General features: G+C 37.6%; 1 protein-coding gene across 1 annotated transcript; it reads right to left on the reverse strand.

Annotated features, from left to right (window-relative positions):
- Positions 1-485: 485 nt before the first annotated feature.
- On the reverse strand, positions 486-11,591 carry LOC104911427 (phosphatidylcholine translocator ABCB4-like). The gene is made up of 9 exons (XM_031553898.1): positions 11,423-11,591; positions 11,098-11,130; positions 10,573-10,704; positions 9,770-9,824; positions 7,479-7,626; positions 6,716-6,779; positions 2,245-2,436; positions 1,493-1,664; positions 486-642 (listed from the first exon to the last, which is right to left on the reverse strand). Exons 3-9 carry the CDS (start codon positions 10,665-10,667, stop codon positions 514-516), a joined length of 855 nt encoding a protein of 284 aa, XP_031409758.1. The 5' UTR covers positions 10,668-10,704; positions 11,098-11,130; positions 11,423-11,591; the 3' UTR covers positions 486-513.
- Between the last annotated feature and the right edge of the window lie 926 nt (positions 11,592-12,517).

Raw genomic sequence — 12,517 nt, forward strand, 5'->3', positions numbered from 1 at the left:
AAAAAAGGATATTGCACTCAGAAAGGGCATGTGAGTCCCTTAAATAACCCGGAGTTGAGTGAACTCTGTGAACAATTTGTGACAGGTTTTGAGATTATTGTTTTTAGCTTAAGATAAAAGGTTAAGACACATCACAACAGTGTTTTTCTGCAGTACAGTGGAAATAGAAATATTGTTTAAAAGACCCCTACGATGTAACCAGATTACCAAAGACACCATCATTGATTCTCACGGCAGGACTTTTTTTTGTTAAAGCTGTCACTTACTGTTTGAAGTAGGTTATGCAGTTTCCAGAGTAGAGAAAATAGCTCAACTTAATTTGTCAGTTTCTTAATTTGTCAGTGTCATTCGACACACAGAAGTCAGTAACAGAATTTCCAGCCCCAGAACCCACAAGTGCAGGAAGTGGAGTGTTTACTTATTTGTGCAGATTTTCAGCAGGGAAGATGCACAAAAATTTGAAACTATCTGAAATGAGTACTTCACAATAGCTGATGAAAGTAAGCATTGCTCTTACCTTTTAATTTCTTTTTCTTGCCCTCCAAAAGCTATTACCGTACGGACTGCACCCAGAACTTCCTCTGCAACAGCTCCGGCTTTTGCATATGCAGCTTGCTCTTTGTCGGTGAACGCAGTGAGAATCTAATACAGGATAAAATATTCTGACTTAAGAAAAGGAGAATGATCTCAAACACTTAACTGATAAAAAACACTGTAAAGCCTTTTGATTATATTATGTACAAGTGCAGGAGTGTTCAATATCGACAGTCTTAATTACATTATGAATTCAGTCAGATAGTTCAACATCTACGGGGTGGATTTTCCAGTCTGCTTTCACCCAGCGCAAGAAAGTAGATGACTGCTTATAGTGAGCTGGTGGGTCTCTTCTCATGCAGATCTCCTCAGCCCATTCTCATCATTGGCTACCTTAGCCAGAGGGCTCAAGACTTACATTAATTGGCCACACTCCGCAAAGACTGTCAGCTAGAAGATAAATGTGGCAAATGCCTCTCTACTCTGACATCTTCCCTAACACACTCACTTGGGAAAAATAAAGCTTAAATCATCTTTGAAATTTAAGGGAAGTGTACTACACAAACTGAAGGCACTCCAATCCCATGTTAATTCTCTCATTTAAGTGATCACAGCATGGTCTAATTTATTTGAGTATTATCCAGGAAGTGCAATTATTCCTTTCTATAGAAGGAATAAATTTTTAACTGTAAGAGATCTGTATTTTACTGGTATGAGTTGTCTCCTTCTCTGTATAAAATATGCGATATTGACAGAAACTGCTTCCAATCCACCAAAAGTATAAAATTCAAACTACCCAAGGGCATTTATACACAGTTCAGCTTATGTTCATAGATGTTCTCTAAAGCCATTGTAATTGTTCCAAGCCATACATTCCAACGGTAAGAATACAGCTATGTAGATTTATGTAATTATCTACTCTGTAAAAGAACCTAACATTGAACATATGTCAACCTACCTTTGCCCAGATGGCTGCTGAAAGTCCTAGGACAGGACTGACTGCAAGTATTACAAGGGTTAATTTCCATCCTCTTACAAGACCAACAATAAATCCTGCTATAAAAGTCGTTTCTGACTGAATAAGCAATCCAATTTTATCACCTATTCCTTCATTAATCTTGCTGACATCACTGAAAAACAAATTACATTTAGACACAAAGTTAAATGTATAAACCACAGAAAAGTTTTCAGTTTTGTTATATGGGCACCTGTGTAGAGAAAAGCCTTTATTGTCCAGTGAGTTACCAACAGTTTGTTTAAAGATAGAGCAGAATGTAATGTAGTCACAGGAAATTTCTTATTTCATTTGAGAATGTAATACTATAAGAGTGCCTCTGAGAAGGTTGAAAATTGCTCACAGTGCAATGTTACTGTCACCTTTTTAATCCTAAAGTTTGGATCTATTTGGAAACTGTGAGATGTCTGGGAGGAGCAGCTGAAGCCATTCATGTAAGCAAGGAGAGAGGAATAGCTTGTCAAGCAATGAAACTGTTTACACTACTTCAGTCATCACCTTGCTCAGCTCCCAGTGTGCACAGAACTTTGTACATTTTTTCATGATGTTAATCTTAAACTATGCAGCTCTCACCATGAGATTCTTGTATGAGATTCACAAATAAATAAATTCTAAAAATAAAAAATAGAAAATTCTTACAAGCCATACATACATATTAAGGTGAAATAACACTGCAGAAGATATAGTATACTTACTCTATGAGACGAGTGTTAAGTTCTCCTGCATCATTTACATCAAACCATCCAATTTCCTGTCTCATAATTGCGTGAAAAAAATTTTTTCTAATTTTTTTAACTTGTCGGCCTGCTGCCAGTGTCCAGAATGAGGTCTGGACATAAGCAGCAACAAGAACAGCAGCTGCTATTGCAGAATAGTAGTATGCATATCTGCAAGAAGAAAAAAATAATTACCTTGCTAGTATTTAGCTTGGTGACCACTGCTGCTGGTTAAGATCTGAATTAGAATTTATGCCTTTATACTTTTCTTTAAAATTTCCTAAATTTCTATGAGGAGTAATTGATAATGGTTTTCAGAGGTGAAAGAAAATAAATCATGCAGCTACTAGACAAGAATTACCTTTTCTTCTTGGCAGCATAGTATAAAAAAACTAAAATAATCTCAGATGATTATTTTAGAACCGTATTTCAGACCAATATCCTTTTTGCTTAAATGTGTCATGACATTTCCATAAATATCATAGCATTTTTTATTTAATACATACAGGCCTATTCCTATATCTTATGTGTTATATTCTCATGCATTTATGTAATATAACATGCTTGTCTATAAAAAAATATATATGCATGCATGCTATAAATTTTTTTATAATTTGAGAATACATCTATTTCAAGTAAATGCCACTAAAAACATTGTAACAGATATTTTACTTCTAAGTGAATTCAGTTCTTTGCCATGAGCAAGGTATTATATGAAAGCTAAGGAACATGTGTACCAATGTATTTGTCACGCTGAAGTTGATTTTGATCTACAGTTTTCAAATGTTCAAACAGAATCAAATCAGATATGATTTGAATCAGAAGTGGTATAAGAACCAGTTTCTGGTGTATTTAAACCAGAACAAAATCAGAAAAGTCATGGAATCATAAAATGATAGAATTGTTTGAGTTGGAAGGGACCCTTAAAGGTCACCTGGTCCAACTCCTCTGCAATGAGCAGAGACACCTACAACTAGATCAGATGCTCAGAACCCTGTCCAGCCTGACCTTGATTGTCTCCAGGGACGGGGCATCTACCACTTCTCTGGGCAACCTATGCCAGTGCCTCATAAACCTTATTGTAAAAATCTTCTCCCTTATATCCAATCTAAATTTCCTCTCTTTTAATTTGAAATCATCTCCCCTTGCCCTGTCACAGCAGACTCTGCTAAAGAATCTGTCCCTTTCTTTCATACAGCCCCCCTTTAGGTACTGAAAGGCCACTCTTGAGTCTCCCCGAGGTCTTCTCCAGGCTGCACAGCCCCAGCTCTCTAAGCCTCATAGTGGAGGTGTTCCATCCTTGCGTTATTTTTGTCACCCTCTCCTGGACACACTCCAACAGGTCCACATCTCTCCTATCCTGAGGACTCCAAATCAGGACACATTACTCCAGGTGAGGCCTCACCAATGCAGAGGAGAATGGCAGGATCACCTTCCTGACCTGCTGGCTGTGCTTCTTTTGATGCAGCTCAGGATACAGTTGGCTTTCTGGGCTGCAAAGGCACAGTGCTGGCTCATGTCTAGCTGCCATCCACCAGTACCTCAAGTTCTTTTTGGTAGGGCTGTAATTGAATACAAATGAATGTAGCTGAATCTAACTGAACTGACTCCTGAACATATGACCAAAGATTATTGCTAAATATTCATGGTGTATATTACATATATTTATAAAAAACTACATCTACATAAAAGAGAAAAATGAGGGGGAAAAAAAGCTTTAAAACCTTTGGAATTTCACTCACAAGTAGTAAGTCAGTCATACTGGTTCTTTAGAACTGTAGCATGAAACTTGGCAGGAGCTAGTTGCAGAAGTCTGTGTGTGAATGTTCTGCTCAGAGAAGAACAAGGGTTTATAACTGAAACTTTTCAAATTTTAGTCCAGCATTTTCAGTGGCTAAAATACTATACATTTTCTGACTCATGGACTTTGGAACTACAATCATGAAATGAACTGTATCTAAACTGATTAATAAAATGGGTTAATATCTAACCCATTTGAAGATTGGTTAGTTGAATATTTACCTTGATCTTCTTCATAGAAAGTACCTAAATAATGATATCAAGGATATGCAGGAAGACGCAGCAGTAATTACTTCAGACAATTACTTTATGATGTTATATCACATCACAGGATGGTTTTATGCTTAGACTTTGTTTCATGATAAACAGTTAAAAAAGGGATTGGTATTTTTACAACATTCATGCTAATGAAAGACATTCTGTAACTTCACTGCTGAAACTCACTAGACAGTATGTGCTCACTGCATTGTACATTGATTGTTCATTTTCTTCTGAGAAACAGGTGAACTATTATCTGAGGAAAAGCCATAACCTAGCACATACAGTTGAATACATGTGTGTATGAACTTTGTTCATGTAAACAGTGCTTACTGTGACTTTACCAGCTGGCAGGCATACTTAGAGACATGGGAGGTGGGTACAGCTTCTTCTTCAAACTAACGAACGTAATTCAAAGCTCTATTCAGAAAGCTTGGGGACCTCAGAAAAGTGAACTTATACCTATGCTGTTATAAAGCCATACAGGGGCAAGTGCACAGTCCTACACCCGGGGAGGAATAACTGCATGCACCAGGACAGATTAGGGGCTGACCTGCTGGAGAGGAGCTCTGTGGAGAAGTACCTGGGTGTTCTGGTGGACAAGAGGTTGGCCATGAGCCAGCAGTGTTCCCTTGTGGCCAAGGCGGCCAATGGTATCCTGGAGTGCATGAAAAAGAGCACGGCCAGCAGCACAAGGGAGGCGATCCTCCCCCTCTATTGTGCCCTCGTGAGGCTACTCCTGGAGTACTGTGTCTGGCTCTGGGCTCATCAGTTCAAGGAAACTTTTAGAGAGAGTCCAGCAGAGGGACATGAAGATGACTGGGAGCATCTCCCTGATGAGTAAAGGCTGAGAGACATGAGACTGTTCAGCACGGAGAAAACCGAAGAGGAATCTTGTCAATAATTACAAATATCTAAAAGTCAAATGGATGGGGCCAGGCTCTTTTTAGTGGTGTAAACCACCACCACAGGAGCAATGGGCACAAGGGGCCCATGAGGAAAAACTTTTCATTGTGAGAGTGACAGAGCACTAGAACAGGCTGCCCAGAGAGTTTGTGGAGTCTCCTTCTCTGGAGATACTCAAAACCAACCCAGTCACTTTCCTATGTGACCTGCTGTAAGGAACCTGCTTTAGCAGAGGGTTGAGCTGGATGATCTCCAAAGGTCCCTTCCAACCCTTACAATTCTGTGATTCTGTGAGTCCTTGTTCCACAATTACTTTCTGATGAGAAGTCCAAGCTGCTCTAAGAGCACTCATACTTGCTGCTCTAAGAGCACTCATACCTGCTTTCAGACTTACTGCTTAAAAGACAAAGTGACATGCAGGATACTAACAGATAATTCCCTCATACAGACCATCTCTTAGGGCCATAAGAACAGGTACTCTTCGACATTTAGTTACTGAACTCTATACTCACATTTACACTTTCTTTTTGTCAGTTTTTGTGCTTTCCTGTACTCTGTTCTTAAATGTTTCGACTCCTAGATAATAGCTTGCTGAAGATGAAGGGAGGGTTACTATTCTTTTAAGTGAGACATGATACGAGTTCAGAAATTAAGATTTTTTCACTGGAAAAAACAATTGCCTTGAAAGCCACATTAGACTTCCTGAAATCTCAGACATTTTTCATTATCTAATGAGGAGAAAATTTCAATCAGAAGAACAGAAGTGAAGTGGTACAAGAAAACGCATATAAACTTTAGACATCCTTCATAAACCAAGTCCTCTAAGAACACTTAGTAAGGACCCTGAACAAAATGCACCTTTTAGCAACTGATGTTTCTGCTTGTTTTCCATTTTCTCCATGAATCTCTAATATTACTCTTCTGCAGCAGAAGTGCTAACTGACTGTGGTCTTCTGCTATTGACATGTCTCAAATGTTAGGTTTAAAGTTGCATTCAATCCAAGCCTATGTTTGCTTAGTCCAGATATTTTAGCTGAACTTGGTGCTTTGGCAGGAAACTATCTGGCAATTTTAATTCTGCTTTTTATCTATGAATCAACATAGCTGAAGTAATTGATGATGACAATCAGTTAATTTTTCAGCATAAAAAATGCTGCTTATAAATTCAGAGGAAGGGAAAGAGAAGGAAAGGAAATGATGAAGCATCAAAACACAGAGCAGCACTGAAAAGGGGATTGGATGGAGGAGAGTAAAAGATCACAGATAATTTTTTGGGAATGGTTGTGGATGTTCACAAACCTCCCAGTGTTTTCAGTAATCTCATATGCAAATTTTCAGTTGCATACATTATTCCAAACAACCATTGCCTTTATGCTGTTTCAAGTATGCAATATGTATACGGGAGAAGAACATCTTAGCAAGAAATGTGTACCTACGAACCAAAAAAAAAAAGAAAAAAAAAGAGGAAACAACAATTTCTAATTACCTTGTCATATCTTCTTCCAACTTGTCAAGCATCTCTAAAGAGGAATTCAGTGCAGAAAGGTTTCCTTAGAAAGGAAAAAAGAGGAAATAATTTTGATAGAGCACGTTTAGACAAATTCATTTCCCCACACGATTTTCAGCAATATTCATTATTTTCTTGTTTTATTTTTTTCTTTCTGCAAACAGAGGGCATTTGCATAATGCCAAAAAACAAGAGGCAGCATGCCACATTTCTGTCTTACAGAATAATAATAAAAATAAAAATTGATGCAGGACAGAAGATAGTCACGTGTGATTATTCTGTATCACCATATAGATACATTTAAATGGTTAATATATATATATATATTTAATGGAATATTCCAGGCAACAATACTGTTCACAAGTTTAACATCTAACATTTGATTTCAGAGGACAACCAAATTTGATCCAGGAGTGAATTGATACCAAAGTGGAAGCATCACTCCTCACTTTGGTATCATTCAGTGCACGCCTACCACTCTTCTCTTTTATTTTGGACTTCTGATTTAGCAAAGAAGGCTATTGAGCAAATTAGTCTTTTTTTCTTGAAAGAAGAAAAAATGAGTACTTTCATTTATGGTAGTATGTTTTCTGTTGGATCAAACAGAACAGTTACTAATTTACAACATAGTATGTTAGCAAGTTCGTGTTGCTGACATCAATATCACAAGTCAAGATGCTCAATTTCCCCCAGCTGTTTTCTAAATACAAGTCATTGTTCTCTGCACAGGATGTATTTTTACCTGTAAAATTTGTGTCACCAGAAGTAACAAAACTATCAGTCATGTCACCAAAAATTATCATTGCTATAGGGAGACTGCTTCCATGGGCTATTGCCAAGAGAGAGCCAAATATCATTAATAATTTGTCTGTGCAGCTGGAGTATCGAAACTGTGAACAAGAAGAGAAATTCATTTTCATTGATGTACTAGAATATTAACACAATGTTATGACTACAATATCATGAAAGTCAAGAAAAAGCTATGAATTGTATACCTGGTTTTCACAGAGCTACATCTTCATCCACTTTTACAAATTTACAAAACAACTTACATGTAAGAAGTAAATTATTCTAATATAAGAACTTCTATATAATGAACTTTCCAATCCAGAGGTCTGTACTATTTAAATTTATCAATATAACAAAATATCAACAAAGGGCATAGAGGCCACATAAAATCAATGCCATTTGTTCTCTTGAATTTTGTCATTTGAAATTCAGAATATAGAAAATTTTAACAGCATTGTGATAATTAAGGCAGCAATTATTTTTATCATAAAATCATTATTATAGAGTTAGAAAAATTATTCGTAATGTACCATACATATTATCAAAGCTGACTGAATTCCTAAATACCTCTTGCTATTTAACTCAACAGCTCTTCTTTTATAGAATGATGGTTTGGGTAGGAAGAGACCTGGAAGATCATCTAGTTCCAACCTCCCTGCTACAGGCGGGGACACCTCCCTCCAGACCAGCCTGCTCACGGCCCCATCCAGCCAGGCCTGGAATGCTTCCAGGAAGGAGGCACCTAGAGTTCCACTAGGCATCCTGCCCCAATGTCTCACCACTCTCACTGTAAAGAGCTTCTTTCTGATATCTAATCTAAATCTACCTTCTTCCAGTTTAAAGCTATTTCCTCTCATCCTGTCACTACCTGCCCTTATAAAAAGTCCCTCCCCATCTTTCCTAGAGGCCCCTTTCAGTTACTGGAAGGTCGCTATCAGGTCTCCTTGGAATCTTCTCTTCTTCAGGCTGAAGAGTTCCAGCTTTCTCAGCCTGTCCTTACAGGGGAGGCCCCGTCTTCATGGCTCTCCTCTGGACCTGCTCAACAGCTCCATGTCCTTCTTGTGCTGGGAGCTCCAGAACTGGGCACAGTACTCCAGGTGGGGTCTCATGAGAGCAGAGTAGAGGGGTACAATCACCTCCCTCGACCTGCTGGTCACACTTCTCTTGATGTAACCCAGGATACGGTTGGCCCTCTGGGCTACGAGCAAACATGGCCAGCTCATGTTGAATCTCTCATCAACTGACACTTCTCGTCAGTGCTGCTCTCAAGCCATTCTCCACCCAACCTGTATCTGTGCTTGAGGTTGCCCTGACCCAGATGCAGAACCCTGCACTTGGCATTGTTGAACTTCATGAAGTTGGCATGGGCTCGTGTCTCAGAGCCTGTCAAGGTACCTCTGGATAGCAGAGAAAAGTCCTTCCCAAGGACCCTCTAAGTAGCATCTAGAAAGCCATTGGATGGATTCTTCACTCTTCCAGTTGTACTGATTTAAATTACATTGTTATTGCAATTGTACAAGTGCAAACTGGTACAGCAAAGCAAAACTGAGTCACTGGCCAAAACCTTGGGCTATAATTTTATTAATAGTAATTTCTATATGATTCTTGCTTTGTACACACATTACATCTACAAAATGTAGAATATCTCAGTTTACTAATAGAGTATCTGGGATTTACTTTGAGTAAACATTAACAAGCTATTTTAAAATATAAAGAAAATTTAAGCTTTCTGGAACCTTAAGAACTTTTATTGTCCAATTTTTAATTTTAAGTTTAATGTGAGCCATGGTTGTACCCTTTATTGCCAACTCCTGTGACAGCCTAATGAATAAAGGGTGAGATATATGTGATTGGAGCATGACTCAGGTAATTTAGAGGACAGGATGATATTTGCAGTCTTAGTTATAAGGACTCCATTTTCATTTTGTTGGAAGAAACAAAAGAACATGGAAATCATAACTTACTAAAAAAACAAATTGAGCACAAATTTAGCACGATAACTTCCTACGGGAAAGCTTCTAAGCACTCATAACAGTAGTAAGATCATTTCTTTAATACAATCACTTCCACCAGAGAACAGCTTGGTTGCCACAGTATATTCAGTATTCTGTAATATAATTTGGTAGAGACAAGACCATATATATAGTATTCTTAACATTATTTTAAGCATTTAAAACATTAAAATTTAAAATGTGCACACACGTAAAAATATGCACACATATATATGTATAGCATAAATCTTACCAGTGCTAACGGGCTGACCATTTTAGGCTTTTCCCCTTTCTTCTTCTTTTCCTTCCTTAAGAGATGTGGTAGTTTTAGTGCGTTTAAAACCCATCAATATTTCACAAAAATAATAATGTGATATATTAATACAGTTCAGACAAAATATAATTAAGATATGATTTTATGGGAAACAAACCTATGTAAAACAAATCTGATTCATTAAGAATTCTTGGATGTTTGTATTTAAGCCTCCAGGTATGTAAATAGCATCAGCTCCTGACTACTATAAATTCAAATGAAGGCCTTCACAGTTCTCCCATCTCAAGGCTACAACAACACCAAGAGGGGCTCATGGCTCTCCTTTCCAATCGGGGAAGTTGTGAACTGAAGTGTTATATAGATTTCAAAACAGGAAAAAGGAAGACAGCTTATAGAATTAGATGTTCTCATGCAGGGGGAGTAGAATAAATTAAAAGCATGTAAAACATCAATTCCCTGATGTACTTTTACTTCTAACACATTTTTTTCTGATGATATCATATCCAAATGCCTGTTATAACTTCACTCTTATTTTGGAATTGCTTTTCAATAAATAATAGTCAATCCTGTGGACAATTTGTGTTTAATAGCAAAAGAGCTTCCATCATCCTTCTGCACCAAATGAATATGTCAATGAATGCTAATCATAAGCTGTGCTTTCTGCTCTTAGGCTGTATCATTAAAATAAATTAAAATATGAAATTCAATAAAATACAAACTAAGATAATGTAATCTTATATGCTTCCATAAAGAACATGTTTACAGTGTATAAGAATATTTACTTTTTGTCTTCTGGATCTTGATCCTGGATGGAGGTAGCGATCTCATATGTATTTCCATCGACAGTACGCTTCTGCTTTTCATCTTCAGGATGCATTTGAAATTGATTTAGGATAGTTTTCTGTAAAATAATACTGAAAAACATACAATTCTTAAGGACAGGAATTTCAAAGACCGCTTGTTTGACAGAAAAATATACTTATTGAAATCAATAAAATTATTAATGTCGCACTTTGCAAGTGAATCCTAGCAAAGGGCAAGTATAGACCTGTTGAAAGAAGCAGATACGTTTTGAATTTGCTTACAAATGCCTACATTTTTTTGTTTTAACTACTTGATAGCTGTGGATCTTTCATTTAATGTCATTTGAATGATAGAAGCATATTCCCTGTACTTCAGTATAAATTAAAAAAAAAAAAAAGAAGAAAGTATATGCTTATTTAGAAAAGAATGAAGCTATCTGGAGTTTTAGATGTTAGTGAGTTTAATAAAGTATCTTAGGTTTAAAAAGAAGTGCACTGACTCACCGTGGAAGTCGTTCTCCGTTTACTTCTAGCTCTCTGAAAGATCATTTGAAAATCAACAGATTAATATGACTAGGACAAACAGCATGGGTGGACTTTGTTCTTCTTATGCAAAACAGATGATGATGAACAGCTTTGTCTCTTTTTTTTTTTTTCTCTCTCATTGCCTCATCTACACTGGGAGTAAAGTGTATGCACTTTGGACCCTGACTCCCTTTCCTAAAAGAAATATTTTAAAAGTATCACCTGTGAAAATAAGTCTGAAGAGTCACTTCTTCACAACTCTGCCTAATTATGCACCTTAAACCTTCCAGAAATCCCGGCTTACCTTCTCACATATGGTGCCGAATGTTCCAGGTGACAGTGACACTTGAAGGTAAATCCATTCTTGAGCACCCAGAGAGAATGAAACTGAGTAATGCAAAAAGAGTGAGCTAATCTTTTTTTTCTTTCCCCTTCTTCTAATCCTAATCCAGGGAGTAATATAACCTGCAAGGAAAATGCAGATTAACAGAATTACAGAGTCTGAGCATGGCTGATGTTGGTGGAGACCTTTAAGTACAGGTGGCCCAGCCCTTGCTGCAGCAGGGGCACCCAGAGCAGGTGCCCAGGCCATGTCAAAACAGCATCTGAAGATCTCTAAACGAGACCCCATACAGCCTCTGAGTACCTGTGCCAGTGCTCCGGCACCCACACAGCACAGACTACTCCTGGGCTTCAAGGCGAACTTCCTGTGTTCTGGTCTGTGCCTGTTGCCTCTTGTCCTGGCACTCGGCACCACTGAGGGAGCCTGGGCCCATCCTCTTTGCACCCACCCTCCAGATATTCATACACCTTGATAGGATAACTCCTGAAGTGATCGAGGGCACTTGACAATATATGTCCTGTTAGCAACTAGGCTAGTGTGTACTCTTTCTGATTTCAGTAATTGCAGAACAGCAAGATGAATTACAGATACAATTTTAGAAATGGCTTTGAAATAGTTCTGGTCAGCAGAAATTTTCTCAGGTAGAATTCTTCTGATTTCTGAATGCACATCTATTAAAATAGATATGTTAAACACCTCTACATGTGTTAAACTTATAAAAAGTCAAATAAAAAACCCTGTCCTAGAAAACAAGTACATTTTTAAGAATTTCTCTGTAAGTTTCATACCAGTTTGTTCAAACAAAACTTACTTAATCTGATAATTGCACAAAATTTGAGGTTAGAAAAAGATCACTAAATCTCTTTTCTGCTGTAAATCCTTACCTAACTACCAAGGGAAGCCAGTTGATGTAACCTTTTTGGATTTCATCAAAGGTTTTGATACTGTTTCTCAAAATATCCTTCTGGGCAAAACATCCAGCATACAGCTCAATAAAGACATAATGTGATGAGGGAGCAATTGGCTGAGGTGTTGTACTGAAAAGTTCGTAGTAAT

This window comes from Meleagris gallopavo, chromosome 6, assembly GCF_000146605.3.
Source record: "Meleagris gallopavo isolate NT-WF06-2002-E0010 breed Aviagen turkey brand Nicholas breeding stock chromosome 6, Turkey_5.1, whole genome shotgun sequence".
Classification (NCBI taxonomy): domain Eukaryota; kingdom Metazoa; phylum Chordata; class Aves; order Galliformes; family Phasianidae; genus Meleagris; species Meleagris gallopavo.